General features: G+C 37.0%; 1 protein-coding gene across 1 annotated transcript; it reads right to left on the bottom strand.

Moving 5' to 3' along the window:
* Positions 1-5,045: 5,045 nt before the first annotated feature.
* On the bottom strand, positions 5,046-10,207 carry LOC110464719. Its single transcript, XM_021520082.1, has 3 exons — positions 6,530-10,207; positions 6,038-6,149; positions 5,046-5,320 (listed from the first exon to the last, which is right to left on the bottom strand). Exons 1-3 carry the CDS (start codon positions 9,353-9,355, stop codon positions 5,046-5,048), a joined length of 3,213 nt encoding a protein of 1,070 aa, XP_021375757.1. The 5' UTR covers positions 9,356-10,207.
* Between the last annotated feature and the right edge of the window lie 12,222 nt (positions 10,208-22,429).

Below are 22,429 nucleotides of genomic sequence, written 5' to 3'. Positions count from 1 at the left end.
TGCCACATTTCAGCAGTAATCCAAATGTCACTTTCAGGGTTATGCCAACGTTGTTTTTTAGCAAAATATCATCTCATGTATTTAAAATTCTTCCTATGTAGCAGGGCAATGTTGTCATGATCTACTACTAAATTTCTTTACTTTCCCCATTTAAACACTTCAGACAATTTCCCTGTGACCTTTTTAAATGGCTCTCGTTAACCCTTTGTACACTGTATCCGATAATGTGATCGGTGCCAATCGACCGTGACCAGGTTATGTCCCTTCAAAAAGCCGGCACTTTAAAGCACGTGAAATACAATCAGATCCTATAATATAAATGGAACAGTCATTTAAATGTAATTTCACACAAAGAACATCGAGCATAAGATGAGCTTACATATATAGCTACTTTTCTAGGCTAGACTTAACCCTTTGATATTTCTGATAATAACGTCATTTCTAGACATCGGTCAGGTTAATAGAGTATGTAATGTCTCCTCATTGGCGAGGTTGTAGTTCAAAGCAGCTTAAAGATAAAATAGTAACAGAGCAGTTTACATTGGATCAGGTAAACAAAATATATCTTAAAGCAACAAATCCATCGCAAAAAAAACAATCTGATTTATTCAAATATAGATTTTCATACTAATATGTCTAGAAAAAGAATTCATTTGGAACTGGAGACATTTGTTGCGAATTTAAAACCTGTATGAGTAGAAGGCTATCGTATAACCCATGTTCGGTAGGGATCTCAATGAATCCAAAGTTCTTTGCTTACGTAATAATTGTTGACGCCTTCAGAGATAACCTTTGGTCGGTGACATGACATTTTGTTACAATATACCAGCATATGATCTTTTGGAGATCAGGAGGCCGCTCTACTACTATCACGGAAGACAAGATTGGCATAGAATCGTGTCCAGTCAAGGAAAGCACTCTCCTTACTTCCATAAAATTGATATATAAGTATGACATAACCACAATTCATGTAATATGTGTGAGTCATAATGCTTGTTTAATTTCCTATTCGGGACTATTTAACTATGACTTGTGATAAGTTCAATAGTTATCTGAACTACATAGATGTATTTGATTAAATGCAACACAACCATTTTTATGATGGATGAATCATTGCTTTTTTTTTGGTTGTATATTGACACAGATATTGCGATGATTCCACGAGTACTGTACGGTATAAAGTATACAAACAAGCCATTCGGATTTATATTTCTCTTACCCTGGACAGGGATATCCACCATTTTACCGGTGTGAGATTTTCTTATCTCACCCTAGGGTTGAGACAAGCTACACGTGTTCTTTGCACGTTCTCAACAATTGTATCACGTCATAACAACAATAACATGACGTCACGTCGACAATTCAGCCGTATCACATCAACATTGTCTTGCATTGATGTAACGTCTATATAAAATACATAAGAGGGTAAACAGGGTAAGACAAAAATAATCATTCACCCCCTTAGGCGTGAGACAGGGTGATCTCAACCCTCGAGGTAAGATTCTTAGACTGTCAAACACTCGGCAAGCCTCGTGTTTGACAACTTAAGAATCTTACCCTTCGGGTTGAGATTAACCTGTCTCTTCCCGAAGGGGGTGAAAGATTCTATTATTTTCACCTGTGCCCCGCTTTGACCATCAATTTCAATTTCAAAATATTGTATTAACAATACATACATATTACATACAAATATTTATGCGTGCAATACAGCATTGTTAAAAGAATCAGACAACAGGCTAAGCCTATATCAGTTTTCTACATATATTTTCGGTTAGGCCTGACAAAAAGATGTTATGTTTCCCCTTTCAGTCCTGAAAAGGGTAGTAATTTATTTATTTATTATAAATCATTTCTTTACCAAGAAATATATAAAAAAAAAAAAATATTGTTCAATTTTGATTTAAGAATAATTAAATAAAAAAAAGATAAAAAAAAAATAAAAAAACAAAGGCACAATAAAATAGAGGGGAAAATTTAATTAAATTTTAGACAAATTTCTAGTGCGGTTAGTCGACGGTAAAGCGGAAACACAACATTTTTTGTCAGGCCTTATGAATGAATAATTTTAGGTAAATAACTAGTATAGTACTCACTCACACTTTTACACACACATTCATACCAGCTTGAATGTTGTAATGTATATTATATAAGGATAAGAACTTGCTAGAAATAGTAATACATATATTTACTGCAAATTAGTAGCTACCTTTGGTAGTTATCATGTATATGTATAGAATCGCTTTGATGATTTTACATATAAGTCAATATGATTAAGAATGGTATTATTTAAATGATCGGACCATATAGTAAGCAGTGACAATGTATATACCCTAACAAGTTATAAATAGAGGTAATATGATATCTAGAATTAGAATATAGGGGACATTGAAAGTAAAAAAAGCACTGTATCCTCCCTTGGTGCACCACATGCACAGGAATCATCATCAATCACAGTAATCACAGTAATCTTCCATCATTGGAAATCTCGATAGAGATTGTTGCGATGCCTCATCTTTTTGCTTTATTCGCGTTAACTTTAAATCAACCAGATGATCTTGTTATTTATCATAGTTAAGATCACTTTTAAAATTTCTGATTTGACATTGTTGGGTGAAATTATGTCGACCGGTATGCAGTCACGTCGATAAAATCTAGTTTGGAGATTATATTAATTCTCAAGACTCTGCAAGTGTCTTCAGGAGGAGCATGTATTCGTGTTGTATGTATATAATGTATCAAGCGAAATCAATCATGTTAGATAATCGTCGATTCATCCTATTGTTTCCATTGTTTACATGTTGAACGTTGAACTTTTTGCTATTTATATGTTCACTCCTTACCAGTGTGGAACAGTGTCGCGTCAATTGTTTCGTCACGCTCGAGTGATTTCGGACCTACCTGTAGAAAAACGCACGGAGCCGCCTCAGTGACCGAGGTGTTTACCTGTATCGGGCAATAGGGTATCTCTCACGGGCATCACACTGTGTGTAGTCAGTGTAGTTGATACACAAGACTTTCAGCATATCGCGTTGTGCATAAGTAACTCTTTCTGTACACATTTTTGCACACTTTCACGTTAATTGACTTGAATTGATTGTAATTTATTTGAATTCGTACGGACAGTGCTTTCTCGCGATAGTGCGATCAATTGCGTGACTTATTGCATTCTACTCACTGTAATGAAAGTGATACGTTAAGGTATTTCATCCGGGCAAAATGGCTGCCACCATACACAGAAAGTGTATGTCTGGAAATAACATAAAATGGTTTAATGATCACATCTGCTCAAGTCCATATTGTGGATATTGTGCCAATAAACACATATTTAACAAATATAACCCTTATTAAAACAATATAAGAACACAAACTTACTTTTAATTCAGTACACTTTGTGCGCAGCTACAGTGGTAAATCCTACAACAAGAACAAAAAATTCACATTGAATGTATTTTCAAAGTATATAGGTACACACAATTATCACGGAAACTGATGCATAGTCCTTTTGTTAGAAGCAATCCACTTTCAAAGTCACACTGTTGTTTAAGTTAGGCAAATATGTATTCAAGATGGCTGACCTCTACAAAGTAGTTCCAGTGACACTAGGTGCAAAATATGGTGGCCCATATATGCAATCATCATAGCAACAATACAAAATATTTACTTATGACACATTGTTTTCTTTTATATATATGTTACATCCCAGCATTACACAAAAAAATCATTTATAATACTAATTATAGACTGGGAACAAACATGAGGTGAAAAAACAACAGGCCTAGAGGGCATGTATCGCTCACCTGGATATTTCACTGATTTTGGCAAAATATTTTGCCAAAAATTCCCCTTTTTTTTAACATTGGATCTCCTCACCCAATAATCGTCCACACCAAATTTTATCAAAATCCATTACGCCTCTGTGAATAAATACATGTCCCTACAACAATGGGGAGCGAGACCCATGTTTTATACAAAATTTATTCCCTCTGTCTCAAGGATGCTTTACACCACATTTGGACAAAATCCACTCATTCCTAAAGGAGGAGAGAGGGGTTGAAGGAGTGGGTCAAGATATGAATTTCTCTTTACTCATGGATGCTTTATTTATAATTTTTACCAAACCATGATAGTACTTACTTAGTGTTTCTTTCTTATTCTGGCTTCCTAAGGCTCCTTAATATTGTGTGGATTGTTCACTGATTAATTCCTGTAATGTTGGGGTACTGTATTTCAACTTTACTTGTGGTATCAACTGCAAATCTTCCCAATACCATCACCGGATGTCATGTAATTCCTACAAAAGAAGAAGGAGTTAAAAAAAACACATAAATTTCCAATATTACACCCCTGAAGTAATCCTCTATGAACTTGCTAAAACATTTAAATTTTACATTGGAGTAACACCAAACACAAACATAATTTGGCCTAATTAATATCTCATATTATGTACATGTTCATTTCACACTATAGTGAAGATTACACTTCAAAATAATAGCATTTTTTGTCTTTGCAGATGGCAATACACTTTCATGAACTTACTATTCCCCTGGTACAATATTTGACATTGTACAATATGATCTTTGAAAATTTTAATCCCATATATTATGATGGAAATTTCATATCAAATTCACAAACTGTTTAATAATGTGGGTCAGTTGTTTTCTCATTGTTTAAAACATTTGTCAGAAATGATCTAGATATGTTAAAATTGATGACAAGCACCACATAATATTTATAATATCAATAATATCACATTGCAATTATCATTAACCTCCAATCAGCATATAAAAGGCTATAGATGGAATGGTCTATGAACTTTTATAGTGCTGTCTCACTAAAACGTCATGGCAAAATACAATTGACATCCCACTTAATCAGATTATTGTAACACAAAGCACATCCAGTCATTCCCTGTCATTGGAATCGGTGAGTCAAGGATAGGGATTTGTTTTCCTACTTTTAAGTACTTGCCATGAATCAGGTCCGTGACTGCCCATTGGCATAGTACGGAATTATACAAGTCAATTCAATTGTGTTAACTGACCTGTCTAAAGATCCACGAATTTCACAGATCCACCATTCAAATCCTCGTGTAGATTGTCTACTTGTTGAGGTTCATCTTCTCCATCATAAAGTATCTCATATATAGCAGAAGGATGACCGTCTTTACCTTTTATTACCTCCAGAACAGTCCCTATGTACCACTTTGTTTCACCTGTAGCTTCGTCCACACACCATTCATGCTGAATACGACGACCAACAAACTTTGTACACGTCCTCCTCCTCCTCCTAGTTGTTTGTGCGACTGGATCTTCACTTTCACCTGCTGATGGATGTATCATTCTTTTAATGTATGATTAACACACAGAAATGTCATATAACATATGAACAGCATTGGTTTCATTACTGGACAAAACCACAGGAACCTATATATATCAGAGGAGCAAAAGGAAGCAGAAGGTTTCTACTTTGATCCTAGACATGTACTGGATCATATGAAATACTCCAATTTTAACAAGTTCAACAACAGGACCAATTCAATTGTACCTTGTGAACACAATAACTTTAGTAAATATGAACAGATTTTGCTGATATTTAGTATATGTAGTCTTATATCGATAACATCTCGGAGAAGATAGACTATGGCACACATTCTATCGTAAATTACAGTGTTAAGGCTGTTTGCACTTTTATCACTATTAAACGTTGTGAATACCACAACTTCAATAAATATGAATAGATTTTATATAACCATAGCACGAGTTCAACAATGGGACCAATTTGATGTAATGTACAGCATTATGGCCCTTTGCAATTGTATTACCCTTGGAACTTGCGAGCATAACTTCAATACATATGAATAGATTTTCATGAAGTTTGGTATGCAGTGAGCTTTATATCAATAAAATAATATGTACATGTACTTGAATATAGTGAGAATTTTTCATTTTGCACCATGCACACATCACGGGTAAAATGCCATGCTTGGCAGCACAAGAAGCTGGTTATATTTTCATTGCATACCACTATATATACTTACCTTTGGATGATGCACACTTTGGATTTCCTTGAACTGAACAGGTTGGAGTTGTGGTGTTTACTTTTGTTGTCCTTCTAACACTCTTGACAACTGTTTGCTCCACTGGGACAAACTGAAAGCAAAAAAACAACATTGTGTATAAGTCTTTTTGCTTATATAGTTAGACATTTGTGAAAGCAATTAACATTCAATTGCACATGATCTATTGAGAGAAATCACCTAATCAACACAGAAATCATCTAAAGTAAGAATAACATTTATAATGAAACACAATAACATATTTCATTTTATCGAGAACTGGCACAACCTCATGTGATTACAGATATAATGTGACCAATTAGGCTTCCAACCACTTTTCCTTCGGAGAACAGGATTTTTATACATAATGCTATAAGGGAAAGGTTGTTGTCAGCAATTGACAGCTAATTAATTTTCCACTAATCTCCATACAACACAAGTCATTGTATCATGGTAAACTACTTAAATACCAACCCATGGTAATTGAGGTTCTCGGATCCCTGTGCTGGTATTATGGCGAGGCAACACAATCTCCGGCAAGATACATTTCCTGTAAAACGCAGAAAGCTTTGGTAACATCTTGTTTTCCCACAGACGTTCATCTCTGTATATCCTCTCCACATGCATTTGGTATGGCTGTGTACGTCGGATAATAAAATCACACCAGGGCAATTTAGTGACATTCAATTGACCCTGTACTTGAAAGTAGTAGTTGTGATTTTCTTTTAATTTCAATGAGCCATTGATGTTCTCGCAACAGAAACTTTTCATCTTTTTTGCAGCATCCGCAAACAGGAATTTGTTGCGTTGGAGAAGATTCTTTATCTCAATAATGCCACAAGAACCATCTGGCAAAACAACCTTACCATCACAGCTGGCAGCTAAGAATTTGTGGTCAAGGTCTATAGACAGTCCCATTTTCTGCACACTGACAGTTTCGTCACACTCCGCCTTCTTCTGAATATATTCGCGGATGGTGTCTGCTTCTGCCATTAACCCATACCTAGTGTACTGTGTGCCACAGAAAGAGGAATACAGAAGGCGCTTTACCAGCGGAATGACCGACTTATTTCGATTCCTATGGAATACATCTCCAAAGTTAGAGGCAGTTAGTCTTATTCGACGCTGTTCTTTCCATGTCACAGAGTAACTTTGATTCTGGGTCGTCAGTTGAACATGCTGGCACTGTTGATCTGCTACTTCCACAGAGCTTTTCAAGAATTCCTCACACTTGGTTTTCAACACATGTGCTGGCACATCATCCAAAACATCAAGTGAAGACTGTCCATATTCCCGTTTGGCCTTCTTGCTATTACTCTGTGCCGAGGACGCCATCTTCTTTGTTCTCTTTCTCGCTTTCACCTCTTCCTTCTTTTGAGACTTCAGACTGTTGAAGAGCTGGAGTGATCGTTGGCGATATAGCGAAGTGAATGAGCGACCTGGTCTTACACCAGTAGTACGATGCCATATGATAGGTGACCATGCAGGACCGAAGTTCTTGCGCAGAGCTCCACCATAACAACGGGCATGCCAGGATCCTCTGTTACACCTATTAAAAACTTTACCTCCATCGAATTTCATCCGTATTGACATCCAACTTTCAGCTAGATTGGTGGTAAAGTTTCCAATAAGTCGGCTGCTCTTAGCTGCTACCCGGTCCAACAGAACGCTTATGTCTGATAGCATGTCCTTGTCAACATTTCCAACTGATGTACATCCATAGCGGCTGTTTTCAATGTCTTTGTCCGATGTACCCTCAGTCCAGAACATCTGCTGCTCATGAAGAACATGGTCAACATCTTCTGTATTTTCATCAGGAGAAGAAGTCATGGAAGTGTCCTTACCTAAATTGGATGTTGAAGTTGCTGATGATGGCACACCGGTGAACTTGCAGAAGTCGGTACATCTCGTATGATCTCCAAATATGTGGTGTACAGAGTTACGGATGTCATGGTCCAATTTTTGAGTGGCTGTCCTCTTACACGCTTCTTTTGACCGCATACGAATAGCACACCGGACAGCAGTTGTCAGTCTGACTCGTATCATCTTGGTCAGTCCTCCACTTCCCTTGTAATGTGGTTTGTCAAACACTAATTTTTCCAAACTGGACCGAAGACACTTGCACACATGATTTGAACATTCCATCTTTATAACATGCCTACCCCAAATTGGAACTGACTGCTGGATCCTTGCAAACACGGAACTGTCACCATCAGCAATCATCCGCATGTAGCGTAGGCCATATAACTTCTCTGCATTCAAAAACCCATCAAGAATGATATCCGCTTCCATAGCCTGACTACTCTCTGTCCAATTCCTAAAACAGGTGTGGCTAGGGGGAGTGGTTTTCCTGGTTTCTGACAAAGCACAAATGTAACAGTGCTTGTTTCTGACACCAATGTGTAGAATTTTACCTGTTCTAGCACCAAAGATAATGCCTACCCCTCCAAGAGCATTATAAGAATGTTTATGGCTACGCTTCGACCATCCTCCGTCACAAATCACCGTTATGGCTGGCACACCATCATGAAAATCTCCACTTTGAACGGCCAGCTCCCGTTCCTCTGCAGCAGCAGCTATCATGTCCTCTTTGAGGCAATCATTCCATAAGTCCCCAATATCACTCTCAATAGCCGAAAACTTGCGCTGCGGTATCACTGGTAAATTCAAGGTAGCACAGGTTTCTCCAAGAGATGACGCACCTCTACCCGATACCATGGTACCCCATACCGCACGAAGATTTACATCATGGTGTGTCTTGTCATCTGTGAGGTTAACAACTGGGCTGCTTTCAAAGTTAAACCGGTGACCACAAGCACATCTCAGCATTAGTTCTCCAGCCAGGCCACAAACATTCCTCTCTCCAAGAATAGATAGGAGATCATGATCATCATCCAACATAGCAGATATGATACCACAAGTGGATGCATGGCGCATCAATGTCAAAAGGTGTTTGTGTAAATTTCCAAGGTGAAATACTCTGTAACCGTCACAATCAAAAGTATCAACTTTATGGATGTGGATGCCAGGTTTACGTTGCGGTACAGCACGAAGTCCAGGAGTGGTTGTAGGGTTAAGACGTTTCACAAAAAATTTCAGTGTTGGCTGTCCATCAACAATAGTCGTCATTCGACAGATCTTATAAGGCCTTGGTTTCCCCTCATTTAGAATGTGACGCAAGCGTTGGTGGATTGAAGCGTCTGCAGCTTGATACCGCTTTTTGGCATAAGCACTGTGTCTACCTCTTGGTCCATTAAATTTCCTACGTTTACGCCGCCGTTTGCTAATCTGCCTTGCCATTTTTAGTGTAGAATATTATGATTGTTTGTTAGCAAAACAATCAAAACAGATGTAACAAAATAATTGTCTATGTACAAAAAAAACCACCAAAAAAAACCTTCCTCTCCATTATCCAAAATATCATACACAGTGTCAAGAAATAATTGTCTTCAAAGAAAATCCAATATAAAAGTTCCGGAGTGTTCAATGTAATAAAAGAATTCTATATGTGAAAAAAAATATAAAAGCGCCTTGCTCTCTATTGACAAACCAAATAACATCCACAGTGGCAAGAAGGAAATGTCTTCAATGAAAATGCAATGTAAAACTGCCTGACTTATAGTGGTCGAAAATCCGCTGAATGCATGATTTGCGAATGTGCACGTTTGTTTTGCCGGCCTGTGGTACCACCTATTCAATGTTTTTCTTGAGTGCTCAATGACAAACCCACGGTGGCCGAAAACCCGGTGAATGCATGATTTGCCAATGTGCACGTTTTTCTTGCTGGCCTGTGTTACCATACATTCAATGTTTTTCTATTGTGTTCAGTGAGTTTCCAACAGGGGAATCATATGTAGCGTATGCACGTCTGAAAACACTTATTAATTATATAAATGTAAACACAAGCACTGAACAAAATTACACAGAGAAACAAAACACATAGAGTGACTCACTATCTTTCAAGAGATAATATAACTTATTTTGTACCTCTAGAAATCCCTAAGAACCCCGGTCGAGTACATCCGACCACGTTGTTTTCCTGGTGATGACAGAAACCATTGACAGAGGAACTTACCTGAATAATGTAAAATTTCTAATTGCATGGGCAATCGATTGCAACTCAATTAATTGATTTCGCTTCATCATAATATATATTTACCTGATCAATATTTACGGAAAAATAATCTGTGCAATGTTTTGTAGAACGTCGACAAATATTATGGTGTTTACATTCATCATCATACCAGGTAAACTTCCGGAAGTACTTTCACCACTTTGTTGTTGCGCATGGTAAAAAACAGAAATGTATAAAATATTATTTCAAACAATAAATGTGATTAAAAATCAATTATTGAATACCAGAAACACTTAAAATATATACACTTAAAAGGATTTGGTCTAAAGCTAGAATTTTTACGATGTTTTCTTAAAATACACTCTCTCGCGTAGTAATAATTTACGAGGGCATCGCTCCAAGATGGCGTCCTGCAGGAAGAATGTTGTGTGTGAAAGACCGGTCACTTCAAGTTTGGTAAATTGATGGTATCCGTACGTGATCACAGCTTATATTGCGTGACACTTTTGGGGGAAGTGTTCATCTTTCGAGATGCAAATGAGTTGATCTCTTAAGTGATGTCGATTTATAGAGTTAGGCCGTTGATTGCACCCTGCTGTTTGAGAGAAAAACATTGTAAATACACGAGGTCGTCACGAGTGAAGTTGTGAAGTTTAGCGCAAACTTTTGAACTAGAATTGTTTTTTAACAAATAAGGGTAATTGTAGATTCTGTGGTGTTGATGAACAGTGATACACTTATTTTAAACTGAAAATTCTATTGTTGCTTCTCTGTAGCTGCGTACAAAAACGACGAGTCAAAATCGTTAATTAGATATTAATTAAGTAATTAAATGGCATTAATTTCAAGAAACTGTTAATTTCACAAACAAATGAAACCTATGGCGAAAGAAACAGTGTAAAACAAGGTTTAGAAACTATATATTTGCCATTGGCCAAATGTACCTCATAGAGGCCATGTTGACCAAGCAGAAATACCTTAAAGAAAATGGCTGAACTGTGTGAATCCAATATGACTTACACGGAACGTACACCAGTAAGTATGTATATCTTCCCTGGTGTCAATGGATGTAATAGTAACATTGTCTGTAACTCCCAATCGGATGAGTTGAGAACATTTGACACAGCTCTTTTTAGTCTTCCAAAAGACTATATACCTCGTTGGTGCAGCTTTCTGACAACCCAGAAAGCAAAATTGCGTGGTACCGGGCAATATTGTACGACAAAGCAATGACTTGAAAGACTGACCAACAGCTTGTTCTTGTTTCTTGTTTCGAGGAAAAGCACTCATAAATCCTCTGCACAAATTAAGTACGCCAGAGATTGCTTTGTCCTACATCAGTTTCTCAAAGGGGACTCTGACGGTGACCTCAGTGAATTATTCTCTTCGCAGAAAGCAGCGTCCACGAACTGTTCTAAGGACTGTTCTCCAGAAAGTTCTCGTCCGACCGATGAAAATACTCTGTCAGCTTTATGTCTTGACGTAGACTTGATCAAAGTTGAACTCGCTAACTTAAGGAAAATTTCTCACGAGATGACAAAGGGTTTGAATCGCCGAATTAATGAAATTATGAACGACCAAAAATCTATCAAATCTGATTTGGAAGTTTGGAAAAGGATCTGAGATCCTCTTGTCTCACGATAGATAAAGTGTATGCTGATGATATATCTAATGGTTCTGCAATGAAAAACCTATCGGACAGATTACATCTAATTGCGTCGAAAACCTTGTCGTTAGATAGGTTCAGGAAGTAAGTTGGAGGCAAGATCTCCAGTATCAACCAGTCTTCAAAGGTAAATGCGCTCGGGCTAGCAATAATAAATGACAATCGCTTTGCGAATGTGAAATATCTACACACAGACGTTAAAGATATCAAAGGCAAATTACCATGCTTTGGAAAGGACATATCTGCATGTAAATCGTCCTCCTCTTCGTTAGCAGACTCTATATCTTCAATGAAGACGCGAGTCAAGACAACTGATGCGAATATCCAGGAGATCGCTACAGTTGCTCAACGTAAGTTGATTCGGCAATAAAGGGTTTCGCTGAAGAAATAGGCGATCAACTCAATGGAGTTCGGAAATTCGTATCAGAGTCTATCCATCGCAAATCTATCGTCTTCTGCCCCTCCTCAAAATAGAATTGACTCGACAAGTACCTTGTCAGCGGGGAACACTGCATCGTTAGCCTCCGATTGGTACTACAGTTCAGACGGGTGTAAGGATCTTGATTCTTCTTCACTCAAAGCTGGCCTCAATGGTTCTTTCAAAGGTCGCTGTTTCGATGAGCCAAGAAGACCACCCGTGGTTAATGAGGCAAACACGAAGTCTATGACACCATCTCAGTGCCTTCAGCATGAAAATCCAACACGAGGCAACTTTTCTTCCTACAAAACATCACCAGCAGTAAAATCTAGTAACAATGTGACTCACAAGCCATCGGAAGTCCCTACAGCTTGTGGATTCACTGCTGTGGTAGGGAAGAAGACCACCCGTCTTTTCCTTTGTGGTATGTCAGCGTCTTGTACTTTTGATGACCTTCAGTCCTACTTACACGAACGTGGTGTTACAGCTACCTTTTTTCGCATTTTGAAGAGTAAAATAAAGCACAGCGTTTCAGTCCAAGTCATCGTACTCTCTTCTGATATTGGAAAAACAAAAGTTGAAAACTTCTGACCCATTGGAATTCGTGTAAGGAAATGGTTATCAAAAAGCCGGTTCTACGGTGAAAACCTCGAGTTCGCCAACGTCAATGGGGACGAGTAACTTCAAGATGATTCGTTTGTCGGCTATCCTTATTGTCAGGTCAGGATAATGACTTGGAACGTCACTGGCATCATGTCAGCGGCTTCCCACCTCAATAATGCTCTTACTTCTGAGGAAATTAACATATGTGGCATCTCGGAGCTTTCTTATTTTTGTCTTCATCCCCTGTCTCAATGTAGGAGGCATAAAGGCGGCGTTGCTCTATTGTGGCGGAAAAGACTGTCCAGTCGTGTGACGGTAATTGACTCGGCTGATGATAGAATTGCAATCTTGAAACTAACATTGAACTCTGAGGTTTTGTTCTTCATTCAAGTTTATCTTCCTACCACGCGTTATGGATCTGAGTTATACTCTGAATATATCGTCAAGCTGAATTAACTATGTGCTTCTTACCTAATGGAAGGCTCGGTAGTTATTATGGTTGATGTCAATGCCAGATTAAGTGAACCTAGACTCGTCGGATATGAAAACTATCTAGGTCATCTTTTACAAGGTGTTATGAATCGCTACCAGCTTTACTCCTTAACAACATCTAATGTTTGTAAGGGACCAATGTTTACTTACGTTCATTCTGAGGACGGCTCATCTTCTTGATCGACCATTATATCATTTAATCTTTTAAACAGGACCTTGTCAATGAATGTCGAATTCTTGACGATAACTACCTTAAATGTTTCCAATCACCGTCCGATCGTCTGTGAATTATGTTTTCCCGTTGATATCACCAATCGCCTGTGAGGAATTGATGAGATTATCATATAAGTGGACGACGTCTGATGGCACTGACTATACCGACCTATACCGGCAGTCCCTTGATTCTCTTCTAAAAGCGTCTGACTTAAATGATCGTGAGCTAGTGTCAGAAAATGATATTGTAACTTACACAAAAGACATCACTTACTGTTTGCAGTCTGCTTCTAAATCTTCGCTTAAGGATGTACTCTTCTGAGGTTTCAATCACGTTCAAGTCTCGTTTTGATCTGGTGTAATGGGTTTTTGTAATATTTGACAAATTATGATCAAGTTTATTAGCAAACACGCATCTGAAAAATATGTCAAAAAACTAGATGCCTGTTGTTTGTAGAACTTTTTTTACAAGAATTTTAAAAAAAATACCAATTCGGCGGCCATTTTGAAAATTTGTATTAATGTGTATTTCCTGCGCTTCAAAAAAGGCCCAAATTTCACCTTTTTTGACACTAGATTGATCACTTAAATTGTCATTGTGTCGCCATTTTTAATTGTAGCAGGTTGCAACAAACTGGAAAATTATACATTATTGATATTTTTTTTACGTTTTTAGTGTAACTGAAGCACTTTTGATTTTTGACCCAGAAAAAGGTAAAAAAATAACACAAATGATAATGGGACAAAAAAGAAGCCCACTGACTCCCCACTTTTGTAGATGTTTTAGAAAGAGAAACACATTTTCATTTAATTAATTAAATATAAAAAAAAGGTTTAATACCTGAACTTTTTATATCAAGCATTTAATCTGCAAAAAAAATGGTTAAAAATGAGTATTTTTTCATCAAAAAAATAGGGGGTAGGGGTAACTAAAATCGACTTTCTGAGTTAAAAGAATAAGATTAAGAAATGTTACTTCCATAATTTAAAAGAAAATAATATGTTCATCAATTCTACAAACATTCATACATATCTGATAACACACTTAGAAGAAATTGTATGAATTTGTTCTGCAAATGGTCAAAAGCCAAAAAATCACTTAAAATCACATGTGTTAAATTGGTATCTTTGACCGATCATAGCACAAAAACAAACACACGGACATATAGGTTTTTTTGCATTTTCTACTATGCCATTAACTCCTTTTTCCAAAAATCCAAATAAGAAAAAAAGTTTAATACATGAAATTTTTGACTTCTCAGAGGTGTATATCCTTAAAAAGTTCTGTAACTTCCTGAAACCCTACTGGAAGAGTGAGCTCAAGGCCCTCCATAACGGAATGTGGAGATTACGCTGTATTTGGGTTTCTCATGGAAGACCGCGTGATCATCACTCTATCCTGTTTAGTCAGTATAAAGAAGCCAAACGAAGATTTCGTCTGAGGCACAGACAACTTTCAGAAGTTCACTTGGTTGATTTGAATACTGAACTAGAAAATTCAGCTGAGTTAAATCAGAAATAACTTTGGTCATTGATTAAGTCTCGTCGATCAAATTCTTCTGGTAACACTGGAGTGGACATGAAATTTGGAAATTCTGTAGTTAGAGATCCGCCGAGTCTCGCACTCCCCTGGGGGGAATATTTTTCGCACATCTACTCGGAGTCTTCTCAAATAGGACTCCAACGACTCGTTCAAAATGGAAGTTGAGAACCTTTTGAAAGACTTCATGGATGATGCCTCACGACTGAACTCTTCGTTGGCTGACTTTACTTTTGATGAAGTTAAATCTGTTTGTCGTAGTCTTCCCCGTGGCAAAGCTGCAGGTGTTGATTTAATTGTTTATGAAAATTTGATATTTGCAAATAATTGTTTTCATGAGTGTTTGTGTACACTTTTTAGTGCCTTTAAAACTTTTTCTTTTGTACCAAAGGATCTAAAAAAGGGAATTATTTGCACTCTATATAAAGGTCACAATAAACCTATATCTGACCCAAAAAGCTATCGCGCTATTTCTCGCATGCCTGTCATTGTCAAAGTGTTCGAAAAATTATAACTTGACAGGCTTGTCTCTGAAAAGCTATTTAATGTTAATTCTCTACAAAATGGGATTTAGAAGAACGTCAGCAGTACGATGACGTCATATCTTTTGCATGAAATGAATATTTACCCTGGTGAAAATAATAGTAAACTGTACTCTTGCTTCCTGGATGAGGCGAAAGCCTTCGACTGTGTTTGGCACGAACGTTTATTTTTTAAACTTGCTCTTTTGGGCGTTAAACGTGATACTGTCAATATGAGAGTTTCTCTATATAAAAATATGTACAGTGCGGTTCTTTGTCAAGGTTTTATTTCTAAATGGTTCCCAATATCCCAGGGACCCCGTCAAGGGCGTATTCTCTCGCCTTGGCTTTACTCTGTCTACATTAATGACTTGTTGAATGAACTTTAGGTTAAAAATCAGATTTTAAGCAATTGAAGCACTGTTGATCTCCCGGATAAAAATCATAATTGCCTTTCACTAAGTTACTTGTTTTCTTCCACATTCAACGCCATTTTACTTCGTAGTAATCTTTCCATAGTTTTACAGACAACACTTGTCAGACTTACTGGTCTATAGTTTCCCGGATCTGATCGATCACCTTTTTTAAAAAGAGCGGTTATATTTGCCATTTTCCGTGATTGAGGCCCAGTTCCTTCTTGAAGAGAGGTATTGAAAACAATTGTCAACGGTTAACATATTGAATTAGCTAATTCTTTTAACAATCTAGGATGTACCATATCGGGACCCTGAGATTTACTTGGATTTAACTTTAATAGTTTTTTTCGTACACTTTCTTCTGTTATATCACTATCTTGAAATTCCATATTAAGACGCCTTGGTTCAAGTATAGGTACTTCTCCGATAGGTTCTGCTGTAAATACACTTCTGAAAAAGTCTGCCATGACGTCCGCTTTTTCCTGATCTGTAACTGTGTTAATGAGTTGTGAGTTTTCCGTTTTAGAAATTAGATCAGCAATACTTATTTTCACCTTCCGCTTTGAGTTCACATTTTTCAAAATACTTTAGGGTTTTGTTTAGCATGATTGGAAGTGTCTTTCTCCTTAGTTTGCCTTGATGTCCTCAACAAGCTTTTCACTTGATTGCGAGATTTAGTATAATTTCTGTACTTTTCTTCATCTCTGGTTTCCATGTATCTTTGCCAAAATCTGTGATTTTGTTTGATCTTATTCAGATAGGTTTTTTCACGGGAAATACATGTATTTGCCTTGCCAAGTTTCGGTATTGGAACTTGTTTGGTTATACAAGCGGATAAAATTCAAGGATGGGAAGTCCGCCTTTTTATCATTAGGCTCGCCAGTTTATTTATTAACGTGAATAATGTTTCCATAGCAAACAAAACTGTACTCGAGTACCAAGTGATCACTATGACCCAGGGGACTGTTATACCTTATATCCTTGACCATTTCTTCTTTGTTAGTTATATGTCTTTTGCATAAGACACGGGAGCTCAGTAGAGAAGGATTTCTTTGCGACTCTTTGTAGATAATGTTTTTCCTCCGTAAACAGTAGTCCCCTCATGAACCCTAAAATTGACGTTCTGGTATGATACTAGATACATTAAATATTTTACGCAGCAATTATAATTATTATTTCATTTTTTCATAACATCAGAATAATTACGTTTGCTACACTCCAGAACTTTTAGAGCATAACGCTCTCGTGCAAGTTAACGTCATACGTAGTGCAGTGATATTATTGACATAACATGTAAAGGAATTTAACAGAACGGAAGTGTTCGGATTACCATTACACGCAAATACAACACTCTTCGCAAACAATATCAACGGTTTACATGTGTTTTTAGGTTATGACCAATATGTATGCATCCCCACAAAACGATACAGACCGAAATTAATATCTTTTATCAATTAAGAAGTCGACAACATATCAATTGATTATTAACAAACAGAGGCCCCAAACAATAAACGTAACAAGGTAAAGACACGCAGCGAGCAAAGGGACCTGAAAATTTTTGCTACAGCTATAGTTGGACCTAAACTAAGGTTTACATGTTTTATGGGTTTAGATCGACTTTCGGTAAAAATGACACCCCCAATGATATATAATATATGATCATTGGGGTGCCATTTTTACCGAAAGTCGATCTAAACCCCTATAACATGTAAAATAACTATAAACACCTTAGTTTAGGTCCAACTATAGCTGTAACAAACTCTCATGTATCTGTGGCAGCGAGCACAAACTGCTAACGTTATTAAGGGTGCCTGTGCTACTGCCAAAACTGTAACTACACATTGGAAACCGTTTTTTCGGCATGACTTCATAGATTTGATTACTCATATACCAAAAGGAAAAAAAAACAGCTTGCATGGCTATTACGAAAAACAAAATATATGAACCCTGGACTTCTGATTGTTATGCTATCGCTCTGACTGACCTACCTTGTCGGCGGAAATGTTCTTGCCCACCTGTGTTTCAGTAATAAAGGGGAGGTTACGAAAACTCAAGCAACCTACAGATATCTATAAAATTTTATAATTGAATTCACTGTTTGCAGATTGAACTGGAAGAGTGAGTTCAAGGCCCTCCATAACGGAATGTGGAGATTACGCTGTATTTGGGTTTCTCATAGAAGACCGCGTGATCATCACTCTATCCTGTTTAGTCAGTATAAAGAATTCGTCTGAGGCACAGACAACTTTCAGAAGTTCACTTGGTTGATTTGAATACTGAACTAGAAAATTCAGCTGAGTTAAATCAGAAATAACTTTGGTCATTGATTAAGTCTCGTCGATCAAATTCTTCTGGTAACACTGGAGTGGACATGAAATTTGGAAATTCTGTAGTTAGAGATCCGCCGAGTCTCGCACTCCACTGGGGGGAATATTTTTCGCACATCTACTCGGAGTCTTCTCAAATAGGACTCCAACGACTCGTTCAAAATGGAAGTTGAGAACCTTTTGAAAGACTTCATGGATGATGCCTCACGACTGAACTCTTCGTTGGCTGACTTTACTTTTTATGAAGTTAAATCTGTTTGTCGTAGTCTTCCCCGTGGCAAAGCTGCAGGTGTTGATTTAATTGTTTATGAAAATTTGATATTTGCAAATAATTGTTTTCATGAGTGTTTGTGTACACTTTTTAGTGCCTTTAAAACTTTTTCTTTTGTACCAAAGGATCTAAAAAAGGGAATTATTTGCACTCTATATAAAGGTCACAATAAACCTATATCTGACCCAAAAAGCTATCGCGCTATTTCTCGCATGCCTGTCATTGTCAAAGTGTTCGAAAAATTATAACTTGACAGGCTTGTCTCTGAAAAGCTATTTAATGTTAATTCTCTACAAAATGGGATTTAGAAGAACGTCAGCAGTACGATGACGTCATATCTTTTGCATGAAATGAATATTTACCCTGGTGAAAATAATAGTAAACTGTACTCTTGCTTCCTGGATGAGGCGAAAGCCTTCGACTGTGTTTGGCACGAACGTTTATTTTTTAAACTTGCTCTTTTGGGCGTTAAACGTGATACTGTCAATATGAGAGTTTCTCTGTATAAAAATATGTACAGTGCGGTTCTTTGTCAAGGTTTTATTTCTAAATGGTTCCCAATATGCCAGGGACCCCGTCAAGGGAGTATTCTCTCGCCTTGGCTTTACTCTGTCTACATTACTGACTTGTTGAATGAACTTTAGGTTAAAAATCAGATTTTAAGCAATTGAAGCACTGTTGATCTCCCGGATAAAAATCATAATTGCCTTTCACTAAGTTACTTGTTTTTTTCCACATTCAACACCATTTTACTTCGTTGTAATCTTTCCTTAGTTTTACAGACAACACTTGTCAGACTTACTGGTCTATAGTTTCCCGGATCTGATCGATCACCTTTTTTAAAAAGAGCGGTTATATTTGCCATTTTCCATGATTGAGGCCCAGTTCCTTCTTGAAGAGAGGTATTGAAAACAATTGTCAACGGTTAACATATTGAATTAGCTAATTCTTTTAACAATCTAGGATGTACCATATCGGGACCCTGAGATTTACTTGGATTTAACTTTAATAGTTTTTTTCGTACACTTTCTTCTGTTATATCACTTTCTTGAAATTCCATATTAAGACGCCTTGGTTCAAGTATAGGTACTTCTCCGATAGGTTCTGCTGTAAATACACTTCTGAAAAAGTCTGCCATGACGTCCGCTTTTTCCTGATCTGTAACTGTGTTAATGAGTTGTGAGTTTTCCGTTTTAGAAAATAGATCAGCAATACTTATTTTCACCTTCCGCTTTGAGTTCACATTTTTCAAAATACTTTAGGGTTTTGTTTAGCATGATTGGAAGTGTCTTTCTCCATAGTTTGCCTTGATGTCCTCAACAAGCTTTTCACTTGATTGCGAGATTTAGTATAATTTCTGTACTTTTCTTCATCTCTGGTTTCCATGTATCTTTGCCAAATTCTGTGATTTTGTTTGATCTTATTCACAATAGGTTTTTTCACGGGGAATACATGTATTTGCCTTGCCAGTTTCGGTATTGGAACTTGTTTGGTTATACAAGCGGATAAAATTCAAGGATGGGAAGTCCGCCATTTTATCATTAGGCTCGCCAGTATATTTATTAACGTGAATAATGTTTCCATAGCAAACAAAACTGTACTCGAGTACCAAGTGATCACTATGACCCAGGGGACTGTTATATCTTATATCCTTGACCATTTCTTCTTTGTTAGTTATATGTCTTTTGCATAAGACGAGGGAGCTCAGTAAAAAAGGATTTCTTTGCGACTCTTTGTAGATAAAAAAATTTCCTCCGTAAACAGTAGTCCCCTCATGAACCCTAAAATTGACGTTCTTGTATGATACTAGATACATTAAATATTTTACGCAGCAATTATAATTATTATTTCATTTTTTCATAACATCAGAATAATTACGTTTGCTACACTCCAGAACTTTTAGAGCATAACACTCTCGTGCAAGTTAACGTCATACGTAGTGCAGTGATATTATTGACATAACATGTAAAGGAATTTAACAGAACGAAAGTGTTCGGATTACCATTACACGCAAATACAACACTCTTCGCAAACAATATCAACGGTTTACATGTGTTTTTAGGTTATCACCAATATGTATGCATCCCCACAAAACGATACAGACCGAAACTAATATTTTTTATCAATTAAGAAGTCGACAACATATCAATTGATTATTAACAAACAGAGGCCCCAAACAATACACGTAACAAGGTAAAGACACGCAGCGAGCACAGGGACCTGAAAATTTGTTACAGCTATAGTTGGACCTAAACTAAGGTTTACATGTTTTATGGGTTTAGATCGACTTTCGGTAAAAATGACACCCCCAATGATATATAATATATGATCATTGGGGTGCCATTTTTACCGAAAGTCGATCTAAACGCCTAAAACATGTAAAATAACTATAAACACCTTAGTTTAGGTCCAACTATAGCTGTAACAAACTCTCATGTATCTGTGGCAGCGAGCACAAACTGATAACGTTATTAAGGGTGCCTGTGCTACTGCCAAAACTGTAACTACACATTGGAAACCGTTTTTTCGGCATGACTTCATAGATTTGATTACTCATATACCAAAAGGAAAAAACACAGCTTGCATGGCTATTACGAAAAACAAAATATATGAACCCTGGACTTCTGATTGTTATGCTATCGCTCTGACTGACCTACCTTGTCGGCGGAAATGTCCTTGCCCACCTGTGTTTCAGTAATAAAGGGAAGGTTACGAAAACTCAAGCAACCTACAGATATCTATAAAAATTTATAATTGAATTCACTGTTTGCAGATTGAACTCGAAGATGGAATAATGTTGATCGTCAAAACAGAATAGGTCAACATCGTGATACCCAAGATATTGCATGGTGTTGCATTTTATCATCTGTGACAATGCCCCTTCCTGGCTCTAAAAAAGAGGCTATTGCAATAGTGGCTTATTTTCTGGTACAAATACCACAAGACCACGGGGTTTAGTTCGTCATATTTATTTCAGTTGGACATCCAATTCAAGCTCTGTAACAAATAATAAAACAAATACATTCACAACTCACATACACAAAGGGAAATTACTCTTACAATGACAAAATGATCGGAATATTACAATTACAAAATTACACTTCTACGAAGATCCAGTAACAGTTACAAGTAAAAGATACATGTACCTTTACATTTCAAATATATATAAATCTACAATAATTCAGGTACAGAGTAGTCATACCTGTGTGACTCAAAGCCCTTGTCCACTTACGGAGGGCACCCGTGCATGACACACGCTACAGGTATAGGTACAGAACGTTAAGATACTAAAAACAAACTAAAACCCTTCTATACTATCTCGCAATTACACACAAAAAATAAGACTTATATGCAAGAATATATTTCATAAGCCAAAGTATATAACAAAACCTACATCCTATATTTGTTCTATCTATAAGAAAATAAGTGCAAGTAGAGAATATTAGAAACGTAAAACACTTACATATAAATTGTTCAGGTCCGTCCAGTCAAAAGAAGAATATCCCGCCAAATCGCCCAATGGTAACAACCAATGAAATAACAGAAACTGCATGACGTAACACCACAAAGACTGACCACTCGGACACTACAATTACAGAGTACGATACAAACGAAACGAACGCGCACAAAACGTATACATTACTATATACTGCATTAATACAGACGATACTATAAAGGACGACGCAAGTTACGAACGCGTTACACAATACGTTGGACAATCGTGAAAATATTATAAAATATACAATACTACATATTTTAATAAAAGTACACTAAATTACGTCCCTGCTACATTATGTTTAGTAAAAACTACTATGTAATGACAAATGGTATA

This window comes from Mizuhopecten yessoensis, unplaced genomic scaffold (assembly GCF_002113885.1).
Source record: "Mizuhopecten yessoensis strain PY_sf001 unplaced genomic scaffold, ASM211388v2 scaffold11027, whole genome shotgun sequence".
In the NCBI taxonomy this organism is placed as follows: Eukaryota; Metazoa; Mollusca; class Bivalvia; order Pectinida; family Pectinidae; genus Mizuhopecten; species Mizuhopecten yessoensis.
This window is presented reverse-complemented; position numbering and strand designations above follow the sequence as displayed.

Excerpts from the sequence above, each read along its gene's own strand:
- LOC110464719 (XM_021520082.1), bottom strand. The coding sequence starts at position 9,355 with ATGGCAAGGCAGATTAGCAAACGGCGGCGTAAACGTAGGAAATTTAAT. Across the intron at positions 6,150-6,529 it reads GAGAACCTCAATTACCATGG|TTTGTCCCAGTGGAGCAAAC; the intron begins GTTGGTATTTAA and ends TTTTGCTTTCAG. Across the intron at positions 5,321-6,037 it reads AAAGTGTGCATCATCCAAAG|GTGAAAGTGAAGATCCAGTC; the intron begins GTAAGTATATAT and ends ATCCATCAGCAG.